The sequence below is a fragment of the Lutjanus erythropterus genome, chromosome 13, assembly GCF_056507025.1.
Source record: "Lutjanus erythropterus isolate fLutEry1 chromosome 13, fLutEry1.hap2, whole genome shotgun sequence".
Classification (NCBI taxonomy): Eukaryota; Metazoa; Chordata; class Actinopteri; order Lutjaniformes; family Lutjanidae; genus Lutjanus; species Lutjanus erythropterus.
The window spans coordinates 7091557-7113378 of NC_139329.1; the positions used below are offsets into that span (position 1 = coordinate 7091557).

At 38.9% G+C, this 21822-nt stretch overlaps 1 protein-coding gene across 3 annotated transcripts in view; it reads left to right on the top strand.

The window, feature by feature from the left end:
- Positions 1–21822, top strand: part of kiaa1549la (KIAA1549-like a) — a 167539-nt gene that overhangs the window by 129916 nt on the left and 15801 nt on the right. For all 3 annotated transcript variants that reach the window (XM_084734596.1, XM_084734595.1, XM_084734597.1), the window contains 6 exons: positions 73–218; positions 8328–8452; positions 11687–11907; positions 14988–15120; positions 17633–17874; positions 18155–18323. In XM_084734596.1, coding sequence (XP_084590722.1) covers positions 73–218; positions 8328–8452; positions 11687–11907; positions 14988–15120; positions 17633–17874; positions 18155–18323 — 1036 coding nt within the window. The remainder of the gene's footprint in view (positions 1–72; positions 219–8327; positions 8453–11686; positions 11908–14987; positions 15121–17632; positions 17875–18154; positions 18324–21822) is intronic.

Below are 21822 nucleotides of genomic sequence, written 5' to 3' on the forward strand. Positions count from 1 at the left end.
ACAGAGACTCACAAGCCCTCCCCTCTTCTCTCCTTACTCCCTTGCCTCTCTCTGTTGCCATGGATACTACAGGCGGTTGCCAAGTGAGGAGGACGGCTCGATGTCGAGCAACGGCTCCGGGAAGCTGAACACCAGCAAGAGCTCCTCTGCCCGAAGGACGACGACCGGCAGCAGCACCAAGAACACCAAAGAGGAGCTGCACAAGAGGAGCACCAACGGTGAGGAGGAGGAAGAGGAGGAGGAAGAGGAGGAGGTCAGGCAGGAAATATGGAGGGGGTTGCACGGTGTTCAGTGAGAGAATAGAAGATGGAGAAGAATAAAACCTTAGATAGAGACACACTGATTGAGAGACAAAAAGAGGAGAAATCTGTCCCTCCTTATGTTTGCGCCACCACAAAGTCAGAAACAAATGTTCAAATCACCAAAAAACTGAAACACACATACACTAACCTGCCTCATGCGCGCACACACACACACACACACACACACACACACACACACACACACACACACACACACACACACACACACACACACACACACATTCTCATACTATGATATTTACCCAAAGGACCAATAATATGAACTAATGAGGAGATCATGAACAGAAAGAGTGTACAGAGTGACTCAGCCTGCTGCTGCATGAAGTTACTCTCAGTGACGACACTCATATACTCTCACTTGCCGTTTCACACACTCTCATACACACAAACGGGGGACAAATTGGTCTGAATCAAAAGAGACGTTTCAGGTGTTTGTATTTCTGCTGTTTTCAGTTGCCTTGCCTCATTCGGGGACACAAAGCTCAAAGTGCTGTGTAAAGATAAAAGCCAGCGGTTGGCGGTGTGTGTGCCTTCAGCGCTGCATCAAGTCATTTTTGAGTCGAATCACAGAGGAAAAACAGGGAAGTGGAAAGCGTCGTGACAGCATGCAGTCATATTAGGAGTTATCAAATGCAAACAACCCGCAGCATATGGTTTGTGCATGTGAACAGTGACTCAATGTGCAAATGGATAACTGCACATTTTGCACACAGCTTGATGAATTTAGTCACTTTTCAGAGCCATGGGCTCTTGAAGAGGATTTAAAATTAGATTGTATGTTTGGGCTGCACCAACAAGGATTCACTGTTTTTAACCTGATTAATCATATTAGCTTAACTTTAGATTATATTGCACTAAATATCTAAACTATCACAAAAATAAGAAAATTAAATTGAAAACTCTCTTTAAAAATCAGTTTTTACTCTGATTGAATTTAATTTTGTTGCACCAAATTCTTAAAGGGACAGTTCACCCCAATATTTTTCCTCTGGCCTGTAGTGCTTTTTACTATAGGCAGTAGATTCTGCAGTAAAATTTACCAGAACCACATTATCATGAGTAGTCATGATTTTTGGAAAGAGATGCTGGTTTTGAATTTTCAAATGTATTTTTTTGGTGCTTTGAGCCCACAAGTGCTGTTAAGTCCTATTATACTGTCTCAGTGTGAGCCAGTGTTAACTTTAAACTTACACTTGAGGAGGTTTAACCTTTATTCACGTTATTCCTAGCCCCCATGATCCCTTGCACAAATTACTGGTGTGATTTCTGGCACATCCTGTCACTGAACTGTCACTTTTCAGCTTGCTTGCAAAAATGATAACATTTTATCAACTTTTTAGCTAGTTAGCAAACAGTTAAACAATTTGTTAACTTTTTAAGCTGCCAAGCAAACAATGCAATGTTGTGGAATACAGAGCAGCTGAAAGTTAAAAATTTTCCTTTCTTTTTTATACACATTAGATATTGACCGCACTTCATTTTATTACAGAGTCAAAGGCGAGAGACATAGTTTTTTATCCTGTTTGAACTGCGTCAAGAATTACACATATAATGTTTGTTTGCCATGTTTGTTGTCTCATACTATATACATCACCAACACCAACATCACTGTCCCCTGTAACAATATCCTACCTTAAGTATTTTATTCAGCGACTCCTGGTGCTTTTATCAGCCAGAAATTATTTGTGTTTTTGTATCAGGACGTAGCCTCACAATGACAATGTAGCTTCAGCGGCTAAAATGAGCTTTTAGAGGGAGAAGGTCATGGTGTGACAAGGGTGTGTAGTCTTTCTAATTATTTACCTTCATAGTCTGATACTTCAAACATTTTTGACAAATGGCAACTTCATTGACTTGAAAAATCAGCTTTCAAATTGACATCATATGTGTGATTCGTAGCACATTTCAAATGGAATAAAAAAATATTATGATATATATTTTAAGTTCTCATGGTGGTCCACCGGAAGGGGCGTGACTTTGGCGCTCTATTTTAATATGGTTTATATAGTCTAGTTTTGCTGAATTCTGATTAGAACAAATTTTTGATTCTTAATCTTAAATTTATGTAATTAATTATCCATCTGCACAGCTCCCTCTCCAGTGTCCAGTGAAAACACTTTATAATCCTATTCAGACTTTGATACAGATCCCTATTAAGGCACACATTTATAGGCTACACATGCTTTTATCTACAGCACCTGTTATCAGTGGTGGCAGTAAATGTGCTCCATCTTTGATACGACTTACGGCAGATTACCAGGCACATCTTTTTTTCTGCTCTGCAGACTCTGAATTGGTTGCATGAACATTGCTCTGATCGCTGATAAATCTGCAGCGTTGTTTCTGTTCAGTGACATTCTGGGACACTGTGATGTTCAATCTCTTTTGCATCAGCCAGCCAGCATTCGCAGTGATTTGTGTGATTTATAGTGTTTGCGCAAGCGAATGAATGGATACCCAGAGGAGAGGTAGAAAGGATGAGTAATTGTTTCATTTTCTCCCTACTGTTCACAGAGAACCGGAGACGGACACAAGTCCAAAAAAAAAAGAATAAAAACAGATCGGAGTTAACTGGAGCCCTGTTCAAGACATTGTATAAATCCAGCAAACTACAAGCACGGATGTGTGATTCAGAGAGACAGAAGGATTGTATACAAAATCACATGAGGGACAGTAAAATACAGAATAGATAAAAAGATGAAAAAAACTAAAATACTAAGAGAAATAAAAGATCATCATGCAGAAATGTATGTCAGGTCACATGGGAAAATGTGTATAGACGGGCTTGGAAAACAGCTTTTTGACGTGAAAACCAATATAAGAATGTTAGAATTTGAATACATAAGGAACACTACTTGGAAGCTACAGAATGATATAAATATCTCAAAAGACAAAAATAATAGAAAATAGAACATATGCTTCTTAATCTATACACAAAAATAAATGAAAATGATTTTTTGGGTAGTTATGTGCTGGAATCTTCACTGATGTAAAGCTGACTGGCGCTCGGCTCAGTCCACAGACCTGACAGTTGTATTCATTATTCTTTTCATTTAGATTTTAAAATACAGTATGGGAATGCTTTAAAATGAAATATAGTAGTGCCCCATGTACGTGTGTGAGGGTAGTGACAGATATCTGTGTCAGTGAGCTTCTATGTCTGTAATCGTAGTTGTGCTTCCACTGAGCTGTCAGATCTGTTAATGATGTTTATAACATGGTTTATGGTTTATAACTTGATTCTTTTCTCTTACAACCGTTAAATGCACATGTAGTTTGGATGAAGTTTAGTCATCATTTGAAATTCATCTGCTACTCAACTTGTAGCCATAGCAACATTAAATCTTACTTGTTACCAACTGCGGCAAGCGAGCTGAGTTATGCTGGATTCCAGAGAACTCAGAACTCAGACATTTCCAACCTCCTAGGCCCTAGTAGAAAAAATAAAGTGGAAGGTCAGAAGTAGGAGTTCCTACTTGCGAATCCAGGGCACCGGACTACATGAGGATTGACGTCACACAACAACCCATTGAAACTAATAGATACTATCATATAGTAGAACTGTAGTAGTTCTGCATTTATTCGTTCATTCATTGTCTGTAGCCACTTATACTTGAAGGGTCGCAGTGGGCTGGAGCCTATCCCAGCTGACACTGGGTGAGAGGTGTGGTCCACCCCGGACAAGTCGCCAGTTCATCGCAGGGCTGACAGACAACCACTCACGCTCACATTCACACCTACGGGCAATTTAGAGTCACCAATTAACCTATCAACCTGCATGTCTTTGGACTGTGGGAGGAAGCCGGAGTATTTGGAGAGAACCCACGTGGGCACGAGGAGAACATGCAAACTCTGCACAGAAAGGCCCTGCCCCAGCCACAAACTCCTTCCATGTTAATTAATCAATTGCCAGTGTTATATAGTGCCAAAATGTCAAAATAAAATGTATAGTGGAGTCTGTTACCTCAAACATCATTTTTCCTCCTCTGTGTTGTTTATTCAATCAGGCTGCACTGCTGAGGGTCCAAATGAATGAATACTTGCCAATGAGACTCATCAATTTGTCATGATCAGCCAAGTTTTTTTTTTTTTAATCTTAGGTGCTTTGAACACTTTGAGGTCCATTTTTTTTCCATATCACTTATTACCCACAGTAGATGGAGGTTGGCACATCCCCGGTTTGGAGAAGCAGAGAGTACCAGCACAGAAGCTACTGCTGTGGAATGAACTGCTGTGGACAGGGTCAGCAAAAAAAACATATTTTAGCCAACTAAAAAAAAAAAAACAATATCAGTATAAATGTACACTTGGATAGTGGGATATTTTCGCCACTTTACCTTGCTGTCAGTTAGCCTTTTCCGATGGGAAACCACTGCTGCTATGTAAGTGAAATATCGTTTCACCAAATCAACCAGACTCCATGGGCGAAATCAGTCATTTGGACTCACGGATGGTCTGTTGCCGCCTTGATTGGTTTGGTTTGTTATTTGTGTTATTTCAATATTTAAAAGCTGAGTTCAGATTCACTGAAGAGGTGAAATTACTGTTTTTTGTCAAATAGTCTGTTTTTTTTCATACATTGCATTTAGCTCCAATTTCATTAAATCTAGTGAAGTGAGTCCACACTGAACATTTAGCCCTGTCAACCATGACTCAAGTGCACAGAATTTAAACTCTCAGTTACTCAGCGTCAGACGTAATGGCCTGATGCTGGTAGCGTCATCATCATTAGGAGCCAGAGTTTGAAAATGCCAGCTACCTTGGAGCAAATTATCATTAAGTAAATACTGATAGCAGCACTGTTTGTGCAGGTTGTGCTTATCAATATTGCAGTACTGACAATCAGGAACTGGGACCAGCTCTCAATATCTATCCCTCGCTGCAAATGTTGTTAAAAACTTACCTTTTGAAAGCAGTAAATAGATCACTGCAGACATGAAGACACACATGCAGACACACAAAACAATGAACAGTCAAAGAAAAGCACTTATCAACAAGCAGATTGTCAAATGAGTCACAAAGTTTTCATGTGCAGAAAACGCTCATAAGAAATTGACCTTAGTAACAGTTGCTGAAAAATGAAGTTATTTTAAACCAGTAACATATACAAGCTACATGATCAGTATTCAAAAACCATTCAGCAATCTTAGGAAAACACTTTACATGTTTGATTACAACAACAGGTCAGTGTTCAGCATCTGTCATGACAGTAGCAGAAGCGGCTTCATGGCAGCTCACAGTGCTCAGAGTGCACATTATTTACATGTGGTGTCGTGCTTTCCTGTCCGGTTCACAGCCTCTCCGCTGCTCGTGACGCCACCTGTCCTGACCTTAACTGTCACACCCGGGAAGAGCAACACATAAAGCGGGCTGAGCTGCAGCCAGGATGAATGGTGACAGCGTGGGTTTGCAGCTGAGCTAATGGCAGACTGTTGTAGCCCTACAACGGAGCAGTCTGCCATATGATGTCAGTCAGGCAGTGAATCACAGTGGAGCCAGTACAGCACAACACCATCCATCTGCTGCTCCCTGCAATAACATAAATACAGAGCCTCATATACTGCGAGAAGCGGACGACGTGCCGTACAGCTGATGTTTCCTCATTAAGGCAACAACATAAAGCTGCACAGAAATCCTGAACCATGTCACATAAACACAATTTGTGATGCAATGCTCTAATCTAAATTTGTAGTTGCCATGGCAACAAGTGTATCTTACATTCGAGACATATTCGACAGATGTCATTATTATTAGTGCATGACAGTGTGGCTAGGCCACTAGAGGCATGGAAACAAAACACAACACCTGGAAGAAAGCCGAAAAGCAGACATTCAGAATTGTGCACAAAGAATCTGGTACAGATTCATGAAATTCTCTCTCACACACAGCCCTACTATACAATCTCTTTGCAATCCTGTTAGGTTCTTATATACTTTTATTCTTATTTGTTTGCTAACTTTGCAGCACATTTATTCTTTACAAGGGCCAGGTAGTGTTGACATATTTTGCTGCTTGTCCTGATACAATAATTCTCTATTTTGCTGGATATTGGTACTTGATACCTTCAAGGTATTGACCAAAATAACCCAGTACCAAGTAGTATAAAAAGTTCACCAGTCAAATGATACCTGTGTTTGAGCCTTTTTGTACCCAGACCTAGAAAAAAATTATTATTTATATGGTTTTGCCCACAGCTAATCAGTGCAAGTGTTCCTAATTGAATGTGATGTGTGATTGGCCCACTACAGCAGCAGCTACAACCTGTACAAACTGTGGTGTGCTGAAGTTGAGCACTGTGTATTTGTTTGAATTGGTATATCAGCTTGAAATGCCATCAAAACATTGTAAAGTATGTCTATACTATACACATGTAACATCTGATAAAATAAAATGCAAAGGATTATCTCAGGAATGCTTTAATTCACATTATGGGTATTAAATAAAGTTGAAGAAAAGTTTATCAGATGAGCTCTACTGGGATCAGTTTCACTTGCAGGAAACTGGTTACCAGTTGCAACAGCGGGGCTGGTATTGTTTTCACCTTGTGAGTTTGTGTGCGAGTCTGTGTACAAGTTATCATGTCAGACAGGTTTGTACATGAGATCAAAATGAGGGTCGAGTTTGAAGATGGGTGTGTTAGGGTTAAGGGGGCCACTAGCCTCCCACTTTACACCCCTGGCCAACATTTCATTTTAGGAGCTTTTGCTGAGCCCTGGTCACATTTGCGCGATTACACACATTCACACAGCTGCCCAGTACAACCACAGTGTGATCTGCTGGCCTGGCAGCTCCTCTGGAGCAGTCGGGGCTGCTCGGGGAGAGTTGCTCACCCACATTTATCCTGCCAACCCATGAACTGAACCAGCAACCTCTGGCCATGAAAGCTTTCTCGTGGGCAGTTCAGGTCAAAATTAAAGCCAAGTTCAAAGATGGATGTGGTCTGACCCGTGGGTATTGAGTACTTGTGTAACTACAGAGTACTAATAGGTCCAAATATCAACATGCTGACGGGTGTCACAGCTGGCATGATCCCGTTGCAAGATGGTTTGGCACCACTATCGAAATATTTTTAATGATAACCAGCTCTGATTGACTGCCATACATCAAAAACATGACCATAATTTTCTTCATAACCCTTGTTTTGTTAAAGAATAGGAACCAAATCCAGGGTTGAATATTATCTATACATATTTTACAAACAGAAAATGTTGAGCCACATGGCAAGCAGTAGTAATTAGGAGGCAGCAGCTATGTAAGATATCAATGCACTCAATTTAAAACTCAACTTGTAGCTAAATTAAAATACACAAATTATATTCTGCTCATAGCTTACATTTAAAATTTAGTAAATGAAATACTCATGGACAAATAGTGTCCAAGGAAAGAATGTAGGGAAATAAACTGCAGCAGGAGGAGCAGTCACACTCTGCTCTTTGCCTCGCTCAGTAAAGGAATAGTTTGACATTTTGGAAAATAAGCTACTCCCAGCTTTTCGCTGAGAGTTAGATATGAGGCTCAATACTACCATCATATCAGTTCAATCAGTGTAAGGCTTAGCTTGGCATTAAGACTGGAAACAAGGGTACACCGATAGCTTGGCTCTGCACTGAACCCCATTTAAAGACCCTTCGGTTCTTTTATGGATTAAATGTAGAAGATCTAGAATGTTAATGGACTGGGTGTTTTTTTCATTTGGAGAGAGTCAATCTAGCTGTTTCAACCAGTTTCCAGTCTTCATGCTATGCTAAACTAATCATCGGCTTACTCGCATATAGCTGCCTATAGCAGCATAGCCTTAAATGCATTTGACTAGAGGTTAAGACACTCATTCTAGGGAGGAAAAGCGTCAAGAACACAAGGAATGTCAAATTAAATCCATTTACAGTATGCCAGAAACATTTGTGATTGCAACACAAACATCGTATTGCAACATCAACACAGCTTCCTGGAGGGATGGTGTCTGTCTGACTCTTGATCATCTGTTTGTCTCACTTTTTTCCCCAGACCCGTATGAAGACCATTCAGGCTCTCTGCGTCTCATCACCATCAAACCCATGACGGCCCAGCCGACCTACTCCTACCCGTCCTCCTCGTCGCACAGCCAAGACTCTGTTGTCCTCAATGGGGAGGTGAGTCTACACACACACACACACACACACACACACACACACACACACACACACACACAATGTATGCACACACAGGGTTGGGAGGGTTACTTAAAAAAATGTCTTCCGATATAGATACTAATTACCGGTTAAAAAATGTAATCAGTGACATAATCCAAGCATCACAATATTAAAGCAATGTCACTTGATTACTTTATGTTACTTTTGGATTACGTCAGTATAAAATATGGAGAAATTGTTTAGACAAAAATTGTGTTTTTAGGGCTGCACGGTCATTTTCATCATCAATTAATCGGTTCAATTATTTTCTCTATTAATCAATCAGTTGTTTGGTCCAAGAAATGTCAGAAAATGAAAAATCTTGATCAGTGCTCGAGATGACATCCTCAAATGTCGTGTTTCATCCACAATGATATTCAGTTTACGGACAGACATGTATGTGCTCCACATGTTTGGATCTATTTTTCAGGTCTTTCCTCTGATTATTTTCATTATTGATTAATCTGTTCTCCATTAATCACTTTGTTCTTTGGTCCATAAAATGTCAGAAACAGGTGAAAAATGTTGATCAACATAATGTCCTGTTGTCTTGTTTTGTCCACAAATTAAAAACCATTTTACTGCTGGAAAGAAGTAAAGAAATGGGAAAATATTCACACATAAGAAGCTGAAATCTGAGAATTTTGACTTTCTTTTAAATTAAAAATGTCTCAGTGTTAAGTGTTCTATGTTTGTTGTTAGGTTTATTAGTTTGTCCAGCAGTTCATTCCTCTGTTGTGTGCAGTTTATTGATTGATTGGTTGATTTAATGACAAAAAACTGTGTGCACACTGTGCATGGTAGTGTATCATTCTTTATTTTAAAATTGTAATCCTACTAATAATCCCCATTTTTACTAAATGTCTCTATAATCTGATTCTGTTTTGCTATCTGTAACTGTAATGCAATATAGTTACCTTCTTTTTCTATCCAAATTACATAATCCCATTACTCCCCAAACCTGCACACACTCGAGGCGCTCAGCTGTGAGGTGAGTCCACAGTGTTGACAGTATAGGACAGAGCAAAAACTAGAACATCGTCATGAGTCACACAGGATGAGGACATACAGTACAGCAGCATTTGGTAACTGTGTACTGTAGTGCAGCTGATATTTTTCTGTCTCACACAGTCTGGTTCATTTTTATGTTTGTCACTGGTGATGCTTTATGTCAGTGATTTGCAGACAGTAGTGCTTGGAAAGATGATGCTGTAGCTCAACTAATCTGAAAAAAATAGAATTTATGATTAAAAAAGAAAAGAATCACCTTAAGCTGTAACAATATTATCAGTGTTTTTGAGAACGTTTATTGGTGAAGGTCCAGTCGAGTTTACATGCAGATAGAAGCCGTATCTTTGCCTCAACATGGCCGCTGCAGTCTGGCCTTTTGACTGACACCTAACTTGAGCTAACAGGAGCTTCCGTGTTCACGCTGAAAGGAAGATTGTGCCTCTCGTCTCTGGTGTTAAGACAGAACCAGTTGAAACAGATTCTGTGGATGACTGTGGCTTTGTATGGCCAATAAATTCCTGAAAATGACCATATGCAGTTTTTAGTTTTTAGGTAGAACTGCTTGTAATATGAACTGCTTCCACCATAGCACTTGTTTTCATGCCTTTGAAGAACAGAGTATAATTTAAGACGGGAAAAAAGTATTTATGCCTCAGTTACTCTGAAGCAGAGATTTTAGGAGTCTTCTAATGTTTTTTTTCTTGCTAAAATAAACACTAAGACATAACCATTGAAAAAAAGATGTGTAAATATTCATTCTGTGGTACTGGTATCACATTTGTTGGGACTAAATGGCTTAATGCTGTGATCCTCTTGTGTTTATCAGCTGATAAGTTCTAGTTATAGGTTGTCTGCAGACATATATTTAGGGAAAAAAAATTCAGGCAGAAATAAAAATCTACTTCAGTGTGTTCAGTCTGATATTACTCAATACCAGTAGCACTTTAGAGATCAGAACCATGCACATACTCCAAATGGTTCAAGAACAGCTCTGGGTTTAATTTGGGTATGTCTTGGAAAGGAGTTTTGGGCTAATTTTACAGAAGATGAGGAGGGTCAGGGATAAATGGCGAAAAAATTATAAATAAATAATGGATAGTCAAGATAACAAACCTTGAATGTTTGCCTGTTTCTCATTGTTTTACAATTACACTTCTATTACAGATTAAAATGCCATTAAAAAAGCAGCTTTTAATGTTGATGAAGGTGGAATCTATAGCATTTTAGGTCAGATTATAGAGTCTTTACAATATTTTCACATGTGACTGAACATAATCTGGGGTTCTACAGAAACGTAGCACTGTTTATTGCCCAAAACTGTTGTATGTAGGATTCTTTCCTTTGAGTTTATTATAAATCTGTTAGCGGTAATGGTAATTAGAGTAAAAGTAAAGGATAAATGGCTAACATAACTAAAAGCTTGTTAAAAAAAATAGCATCTGTACTCAAAATACTTGACAAAACTAACCCCAAAATTGGCAGTTCAAGTGTAAAATTGTAGAACTGTCCTCTTTTATATATTCAACAATGTCCAGTTTAAAATCAAGTGATCATTTGGAGGATGGGTGGTGGTGTCAGTGTCACTGGGCTGTCAGACCTTCAGGAACCACTGCTTTGTGTTACATTCTCCAGTTTCAGCTGTGTGTTATGCCGCCCTTCCTGTGCTGTAGTATTATTATCATAACATCTCCTCTGGGACAGATAGCACTGATACTGAATTTAGCTGTTGTTGCTACAAACACAATGCCTCCTCTCCTCCTCTTATCTCCTACTGATCTTGTCACTTCTCTCCCACTCAGCCTGTCACCTCTCACTCTTTTCCTCATTTTACCTCTACCTCTCTGCACTTCTCTGCAGCCGGGACCGCGGCACACGAGATGATGATAAATTGTCTCTCAGTCAATTAACATAGGAGCAGAAAATCCTCTCAGGGGCTCTCCGGTTTTCCAGTTGAGCTGCGATTGGTTGGTGTACATTAGCAGAAAATATCACGTTCAGGGCGTGATATGTGTTCTGATTACCCCAGGAATGTTTGTTAAAACAGATTCATCTGTCTTAGCACTAGAAAGAAAAGAGGAAAGAAAAACTTTAAAAAATAAATTTCACTCAACTGGCTGCATTTTAGCATATGGAGCCAGAAAAATATGATTACTTGAATTTAATACTTGAGGGGACTGTTTGCAGGCAAACCACGGTGGGCTGAAGCAGAAGTCGGACATCGAGCACTACAGGAACAAGCTGCGTCAGAAGGCCCGCAGGAAGGGATACGGGGAGTTCTCTCTGTCCGAGAGCGGCAGCCATGGCTACAGTCACCGTGACGCCAGGCACAGTCGGCATGACAACGGGGTCAAGGAGCCGATGACCGCTGAGGAGAAGAGGGCCTCCTTCGCAGGATGTCACAAGAGGTATGAAGTCGACTTTGTGGGGGATCCAGAGATTCCAGAAAAATAAACTGGACATATTTAAGCAACTAATGGGAACAACACTTTTGAAAGTGGTCCAGTATTGAGGGAGAGTCCTGCAGCTGGCAGAAGCAAAGCTGAGCTACGACGTGATCCTTTTAGGCAACTATGCACCACTAAAGTACATCCAACAAAAGTGCTTGTTTTTGTCACTGACAGGCGCAGATTATTACAAGTGTCTGACAACATTATGGAAAGGATCTACTTAGTTACTTTTAAAATCATAGTTGAGTATTGAGTACAATTTGATATTCAAACCTTTCATCTGCATTTTAGTTGCAGATGAGGTGCTCAGATCACAAACGGGCCAATAAACATACAACTGAAAAACAAAACAAAACAAAACCCTGCAGCAGGACACATTTGGAATAAGGATGTTAATGATAAATCATTAATTGATTAATTGCCAAATTAAGAATTTAACCAATTAAAAATGTATTCATGGATATTTCATCAGTAGTCACAGTAGTAACTGCACCTCAGTTGATATTGTTTTATGTGGTGGGGCTGTTTGTTGAATAAAGAAAACTTGGATTAAAAAAAGACAAAAAAAGACAAAAACTGAAAAAAAAAAAAAAAGAAAATGAAGAAAAAACGTGTTTTGTATCTTATAAGTTATTAATAATTAATCAGATGTTAGGGTTTTCAAATATTGGTTAACATAAATCAAAAGATAATAAAAGTAACTAATACTCTGAGTACTTTTTACAACAAATACTTTGTATCTTTACTTAACACCAGTACTTTTACTTGTAATTGAGTAATATTTTAGCAATGTAACAGTACTTGTACTGATCCATTGGTCACTTAGACACAAAAACATGGGAAAATAGGGTCCACATTAAAAAATACTGAAATCAGCCTTTAACTGCATTGTAGATGGTTAAACAAATCAGAAGAATTGATGAAAGCAGTACATTCAGATTAAATATTGGTTACCATGGGACAAAATCTGATCAAATGTTTCAGCAAACATTTGATAAAAAGTGTTTGATCCCAAAACTAGAGAATTAGACTTTAATATCAAGGCTAAGTTATTTTTCTTAACTGAAGCATATGAAATGATTCTATTTTTGTTCTGCTGCATTTCATCGTTATCTAACTTTTATGAATTTATGATTTTGTTTTTTGTGTAATCAGTAATAATTGAATGCCAAGTAAATTGTATTCCTCCACCAAGAATTATAAATCTACTGTAGATGTGTTGCTGTAGAGCATAGTTGCTAAGCAACACATAAGGAGTGAGTAGTGAGGGGTGATTTTTTTGGTCAGCACATTAATATTTTATAGTTCACACACACATGTGTCTGTTTTGTTCTTTTTGTTACTGCTCATTTAACATATTCATCCTTGACAGACTTTATGAATCCTTTTATATTTGCTGTTCTGACAAAGAAAATCACCTGTTTCCCTCCTGAAACTTAAACACAACACTTTTTTAAATAAAAGAAAAGTATGCATTTAATTAGCAACAGTCCAGCAGGGTTAGTTTTAAATTATAATAATGATAATTAAATGAAAACCTTGAAAGGCGTAAAGGCGTTAAACTGTGTGTTTTGTGGTTCTATACTCACACTGTAGACAAAATGAGTCTTTCTCTCTTAAACTTTGATTTATGAGCGTAAATGTTAGTCAGAATAAAAACTGATTAATTAGGTAAAAGCAAGAGCATTTTTTCCTGTCACATTCAGTGAATCTAACTAAACTTCTTTTCAAAGTAAAGTAAATCAGGGATAAATATCATTAGCAATAAATCTTCACAGTTTCCCACACAGTGGTTTTGTAAATAAGTAAGACCAGAACAAATGTTCCCATGATTTGTTTTAACTTAACAATATCATCAAGTATTGATTTTTATATTAATTGTAAAATAGATTACATCATTGTGTTAACTGGTCTTCTGGTCTTCACCCCACCTCCCTGAAATGTCATACTTCACATAAAATAAGTTCAAATTTTATAGATCCAGTGTGTGTTACATGTGGGGTTGCTTCCTTCAGTGTGGAAAAATACAAGACATCTTGTCTGTTGCATTTTGGTGAATTTTTATGCACCAATTTGATCTTTTTTTTATGCATCAGTTTCAAAGTCCTCTGCTACTCTGAACACAAATGTAAAGGAAATAAAGAGTCAGTAGGAGTAAAGCACATTTATATCAGTGGATGAAAACAAAGGATCATAGGCCTGGGCAAAATATTTGATTGACCAAAATAGCTGTGGTGTGGTAGTTTGCTACCTGAATGCTTCAGGTTCACAAAGGACAATAGAAAATACTCTAAACTCTTTGCCTTGTACTCACTAACAGGACTGATCTAATAGTGGTCTGCCTGTCAGTCAGATCTGTATTTGGACAGACTCTTTTTTTCTTAACAGCCAGGTTTGGGCACGTCTCAGTCTATATAACCAGAGCAACAATGAAAATGAGTGACAGACAACCTACCTGTTATTCTAGATGTCTTTCTCCACCAGGAATTCTGATTTAATTCTTCTCTGCTGTGGCTCGTGAAATTCTTATCTTATTCCATTCCACGCATGAGAGTAAGGTGTGCTTGAAAATACGGGACAAACTGCATCCCGTATTGATTCAGTAAGGGACAGCATTTTATTTTTCAACATTAGGGGACAAGTGGCGTCCCTATATAAACTCTCTTCAGTCTCTAAAATACCCAAATCCTCCATCCAAAACATTTCAGAGGATTTGACATGAGTGTCATCAGAGATAGCTGCAGTGTTTATTTATTTATTTTTAATAATCTTTTAATTATTTTTGGTAATACATGGACAACACAATGATGTTGACATACAGTCATGTATGATGATCCCGACCCGACTGCCCATCCCAGCATTTCTTGCATGACAGTACATAGTTATATACTTAGTTATATACTTAGAGTAAAAGATGGGAAAAAAAGTAATGAGGGGTTAAGGTGCTGATTTAAGTGATTGCAGGTTATTTAAAACGATAAAATAAAATAGATTTCCTTCAGTACTTTAAAAGTTTTTTCCTCACACCTGTCCATCAGGTACTCCCACCCACGGGAGCCCACGTATTGGAGCCGTCAGTCTCTGAGCAGCCCGAGCCCAGTAGAGACAGAGATGGACCTGCTGGTGCTGAGGGAAAGATCCAGGAGGGGCATCCGAAACAACGGCTACGATGTGAGTAACCGGACAAGATGTTCCTCGATGTATTTTAAAGCACTGAGCCAGAAATGGGCTCAGTAGTTTCCAGACGGTGAGTCATGCCGAGCGATGATGAAACCTCGGATGGATCCTTCGTCTTCCAAACGGGTCACATGACCGTTGTGGCAAAGTAAATCTCTGCCACTTTGTCAAACTAATAAAATAATCTTCTGAGAGCATTTATAACTTAAATCCCTCCTTTCCCGCCTTCACTCTCTCTGCGATGCTCTGAGCTCGCACCCAGAGGATTAACAAATCACCTTTGGATGAACTTTATAAACCTGCGCCACACAGGAAGATGAATGTACGGGAGGTAGGAAGGAAAAGGGAGGAAATGACAAAGCGATTAGAGAAAAGGTGATTCCTTCATTTTTAACGACAGTGAGAGATGGAGAAAGGAAGAAAGAGAAGGAGATAAAATGAGGACTGATAGGTTGAGTGTGAATGAAATCTCTTTATGCTGCCTCTGTGCTGCACCACAGTAACAGCAGCGACCGTGCTACCTAGCTGAATGTCAATGACTCTGAATATGATTATAGCCTATTCATGGATTCAGATGGGAGGCTCGATAGCGCTTAATAGCCTTGGATGCAGCAAACTGAAACGCCACAAGGAGAACAGTGTGTGTGTGTGTGCAGGAGCATGTATGTTTGTGTGTATTCATACAGTAGGGGCACATCTTATCAGCTTGGTCTCATGCTTTACAATCGCTGCTATAAGCAGCCTGCTACAGTATTTATCTTGGTTTTGGGCAACAGGGCTACAAGCTTCATGTTTGTGTATGTGCTGGTTTGTATTGTGTGTTTATCCAATATAGTTATGTTGGATAATTATTTTGGATAATATTGAACAGTTTCCAAATTAAATAACCCATGCAAAAGGGACAGATTTACTATTACCTGCACTGAACATTAAAGGGATGGTTCAGATATTTTTGAAGTAGGGTCGTATGAGGTTCTCATCCACAGTCAGTGTATTACTTACAGTAGATGGTGGTCAGTATGTCCCCAGTTTGGAGAAGCAGCAGGAGTACAGGTGTAGGAAGCCAAGCAATGCCAAGTGCCAAGGCTTATATATTGGCATTTTCCCATTGGAAAAAGTTAGGTGACAACAAGGTGAAGTGGTGAAAATATTCAAGCTATATAACATACTCTTAAATTGATACTGATTTTTTTTTAGGTGGCTAAAATAGATTTTGCTGCTGTCCACTGCAGTATACTGCTTAACCTCCTACACAGGTACTGCACACCGCCATCTCCTGTAGGTAATACTGAACTATCTTAAATGTGATGCCTTTAATGTAATTATTTTCTATGTGATTTTGCATACATTTGATATTTTGTAATATTTACTTTCAGCTATAATACTCAGCTTGCGACTATGTATGAGTGCATGCATGTGTTTGATCTTGCATGTTTCTTACAGAACAGTGATTGTCAACCAGTGGTACTTGTACCCCAAGAGACATGTTGAAGTGAGCAGGGAAGTCAAAACAGACATAAAATAGCTAGAAGACTGGGTCTCTGTAGGTGATGCTGGCACCTTGGCGTTTGTCAGTTGATGGTGCTAGTATCAGGATTTCAGGTGTCCCACCTTAAGACATGGTCTCCGTTTCCTGTCCGGCCTCGTGTTGGCACCAGTCTTGAGCTGGAATATGTTTTCTGAGAAGCCATCACTCCATAGTAGTCGTTCCACGCGATAACTATCAAAACTGTCTATAGCTGCTTGGTTAAACACAATACTGCAGCACAAAAGCAACAAAATTAAAGACTTTTTGTGTCCAATCAGAAGTCATGTGCTTGATTCTTACAAAAAAAAAACTTTCATCCAGAGATGTCTGTCCAAAATATCACCCTCACTCCGGTCTGAGAAGCTTAAGTTTTCTATTTTATGTTCCAAAATGTAACTTTTTGAGCGTTTGTGTCTGTTCAGGGTCTGGTGGTTTATGTTGGTAATCGTAATTTTTGTGCTGGTCTGTAGTTTTAACCATTGGTGAGGCGGCTGCATATTTTTGAGTGCTTGTCCCTTATGTTGAATATCATTATGAATGTCATGTTATGTCAGAGTTGCTTCCTTGGTCTCACTCTGTGCTGCCTGTCACAATATTTTATTTTGTTCTCCTCAACCAGAAATTATTTCGTGACCCCCTTTGGGGCACCCGACCCTCATATTGAAACCACTGGTGTAGGGGGTACAGGTCTGATGATTCTACCTGATGATCAGAGATAAAAAGTGAAGCAGTTTGGTTTACTTTAGACTCCTTATTTCAAATTTACTGGGAAACATTTTCTACATCTAGGCTCACTAACTTCTCCCTTCACGCCTAAATCTTTGAGAGAATTTGTTTGTTAGGAAAGCAAAAGTTCATGTGCAGAGGTTGGTACTTGGTCTCTCACGAACGTGTGTGATTTCAGTGTCCATGTCCTCATCAGTTCATGGACAAGTTGATGAATGCACCCCTGTCCTCCTGTGTGTGTGCGCTCTGCAGGGTGAACCAGAGCCGTTTGAGGAGACCAACGTGGACCGTCTGATGAGCTCTCTGGGTTACGGAGGTGGTTCTACTGGCACCGGGAACGGCAGCTTGGGGGTGAAAGCTCACCGCGGCTCCGACTCCTCCACACTCAGCTCTCAGCCATCCATTGACGAGGTCCGCACGCAGATGCATATGTTGCTAGGCAACGCCTTCAGCCTGGCACCTCCGGACCACGACCCCCCTTCTCCTCCAACCAAGTAAACTTGTTTTTCACTTATTATCTATTTCTCAGCACATCTGCATGATTTACACTATTGTGTAGGAAAGAAAAGAGAGAGGTGCCCTGATACACGATTTGAATTCCCAGTGTTGAAGAGCGCACATCCCACTCTAAGCTGTTTTTCACAGAGCAGAGTATATTTTTCTGAACTCGATTATCTACTGAACTCTGGAGAGAAACAGGAAAACCAAAGAGAGTAGGTGTGTATCGGTTGACTCAACTTTTTCTTCTTTGTTAACGTTCGTCTCTCTCGTCAGCGGCCACCACCATCACCACCACCACGCCCACAGAGCCTACAACCCGTCCCACACCAGCCACTACAGCGACGGGGTGACCAGCGCCCCGGGGACCATGAACCATCCCTGTGGAGGCAGGCAGAGGAGCATAGGCTACGAGGACATGCACCAGTGTAGCCTGCCCAAACCAGTAAGCACTAGGAGGAGTTCATTCAGTTACAAAAAAACATATTTTCCCACTGTGTGTCTAGTCATTTTAGGTTTGGTTGTATTAGTCCATACTCACAGCTTAGAAAAATGGCTTTCAAAAATTCAACAGTGATGTCTTTTTAACTCCGGCACAGAAAGTTATTAAAAAAAAAAAAAAAGAAAAAACATTTACAGCAACATCTAAGAAGAGTAGATATAAGATGGGAAACAAAAAGAGTCCACAAAGTAATACAATTATGTACAAATACACTATTACATGTGAAAGTCTTACATCGTACGTATGGAAATATTAGCAGCGAAATCTACTTCAGTCCACCTTTACTGATTTTTTTGACCACTGTGTGACAGCCAGCAAGCTGTAAACATGCAACTAGAAATATTATCACCAACTGAGGTGGATGTTATGACAAATTATAGACCAGAGGTGCCCAAAGTCTCTTCTATGAAGGGCCAAAGATTAAATGTTAAATGTTGATGTCATGTAAAATTACATTGACTTAAAATGTATTATATTTTATAGAAAAAAATGTCCATGTGTTTTGCTTTGGGAGCATAAATTTGAAAGGAAAGACACCTTTTTGACAGAAAGTGTTTGCAGCTCAAGTTGCTTTAAATTAAGCTACTCGCTCACCTTTGAAATCAAAACTGGAAATTTGACTTCAGCTTGAAAAATTCACCTTGATAAAAATATACATCATAGTGACAACACTGAATACAGGGGTGGAAGTAACTAATTACAAACACTCAAATTACTGTAATTAAGTAGTTTCTTTGGGCACTAGATTTTCAAGTCTGTACTTATACTTGTATGTAAGTATTCATTACATCATGTAATCTACTTGTTTATTTTGAAAATCACAACTGAGTGATAAATACAATTTAAAGTAATTTTTTGTAGCCAGTAAGGCTGTTTGATAACAAACAGGCCACTGAAAACCAACACAGATGGAAAAACTCCCAAAATGCTGCAGTAGAGAGCGTAGGGATGTTAATGATTAGGAATTTGACCAATTGAAAATGTATTAATCCACATTTAATCAATAGTCTATAAATTGCGGTAATTGCGCCTCATTTGTGGAATAAGGAAACTCAAAATGACAAAAAAAAGACAAATGATAAAGAAAAATGAAAATGAGAAAAAGATCTTTCTAACTGCATTTTGTATCATATAAATTATTGATGATTACTCAGTTAATCGATTGTTAGGGTTCACAACTATTGGTTAAGGAAAAAGCACAAAATTTGTAACCAGAGTTTTGAAAGGTGAGTGTGACCACTGAGCAGAACAGAGCAGGAGCTGGCAGTTAAAAAAAAGTAACTAATACTCTCAGTAGTTCTTTGACGAGAATACTTTGTACTTGTTCTTCAATATTTATTTAACACCAGTACTTTTACTTGCAATTGAGTAGTATTTTAGTAATGTAACAGTACTTGTACTTGAGTACAGATATTCAGTTCTCTTTCCCCACTGACTGAATAACAAATAAGTCTTTGTGTTGTATCAGCTCTCAGATGTATATCACTCTGGATAACTGTCTGCTAGCTGAAATTGTTAGCATTGAATATTAATAAATTTACACTGAGCAGTGTTACACATCAACAAAAAATGCCCCCATCTTACAGGCATAGTTCTCGTTTGGTCTCAACCAACTCTTGAGAAAATTATCTGTTTATTTAGCTGCTAAATGCTCCACAGCGTTCACCTGGACGTCTACAGCGTTGTCTGTCTGGGTTTGTCATAGCTCGCTAAAAACAGCTGCGTACGGCTGCTGGGAACAAAGTTGATGATAGCCGTGAGACTGAATCAAAACCATAAAGTTGCCAACCATAAAACCAAAAGATAAACTAAAGGAACTGCAGGGGAGCTGCAGGGTTGGATAATGATTCTCTGTGGGCTCGCACCTCTTACATTATACACAATCATTTAATCCACTGTTGATATAACCAAGACTGTGACAGCAACCCCTTAAAATAACAAAAAAAAACCTCTTTATGAGTTCAGAATGTTAAATAACATTAACAATGAATACGACTGTGTCCTGGTTTAATCTGTAATAACTGATCACATTTTATGAGCCTGTCATAGGTTTTTGCAAGTGAAGTATTTTTTTTATCTATAACCACCAAGTTTAAAGTTTTGGGTTCTGAACCAAAGTTATGAAATGAAAAGAGCAGTATGTCTCTTTGAAAAGTAGCAAAGTACGGTGTTGCACAAAATGAGTACAAGTACTTAAAAATTGTATTTAAAGTAAGTTTAGTACTTGAATTAATGTGCTTAATTTAAATCTGCACTATACATTTTTTTATTTCATGGACCGCCTCCTGACAGACAGAGAGTGAGTGAACTTGTATGTATAAAACATGTATAAAACCTGACTTTGATGTGAAAATGAATGTATCTAAGCTGAATCTAAACTTGACTTCAGTGATTTTCCTGCTGGTTATGTCAGGATACTGTAGTTTGGGATGTGTACTGTATGTCCCCAAGCCTGTAGTGAACATTGCATTAGCTTTATGAACAGTGTGATGGGATTGATCAGTTAAAGATGTGAAGAATTACTCCCAAGCGACGTGCTTGGCCTTGTTTGTCAAACCCAGTATTTAGTCCACGGAATAATTCATGTTGCCTGCTTTCAGTGTCCTTTACCGCTGCTTTGATTTTGTCCTCCAGAAAGTTTGATTTTCTCTTTTGCTCCATGGCTATTCCTGACTAAACTCTCAATTGTGAAGCAGGTGCCACCAATTTTCAGTTAATTTGATATTTGTAGATTACTGGTGCTTAGGTTACAAATTTTCAACACCCATAAGCAAAGTTTTTTTATGCTCAGAATCTTTTATGAATCAGACATAAGTGCACTGTCAGATATGATCTTAAGAAGTACGAATCTAAGAAGATTTTTTAAATGAGGCCCTAGATACGCCACATGTGATGTTGCAGCGGCGCAGCTTGTGATTTCCCCCCTCAGTAAATAAGTAAGTTAATTGTCCAAGTTATTTATTCATAACTAACATAATTGTCTTAAGTCAGCTTCGTTTCTATGTAGTTTGGGGACAGTTTATGTGGTTGTAACTTCTACCAACTTCCCAATTTCCTTAAAACTTCTTTTTTTGATGATAATCTCTAGACAAGGTGTGCTGTGGATCAGTGACAGGTGTGACAGCTCTTCACCTCAGAAGTTTCTCGTCCTCTGTGTTGAATGCTGCCTGGAGCTTTTCAAACAAGCGACACATTGCTTAGTCTTTTTGCTGAAGCACGCTGCAGATGAATACATCCTCACTGTGAAAAACTGAAACAATCTAATGTTCACTCATTCACATCACATCCAGTTATGAAGCAGTGCAATGCTATGCTAGTTAAACTCCTGCAGAGCAAGTCAAAAGTTGCTAATTGTGCTGGTACAAAAATAAAGCCTATTTGACTGTGACAAAGTCATGCAAATTTAGGTTCCATGAATATTCAAGTTTTCTCTACATTTTTG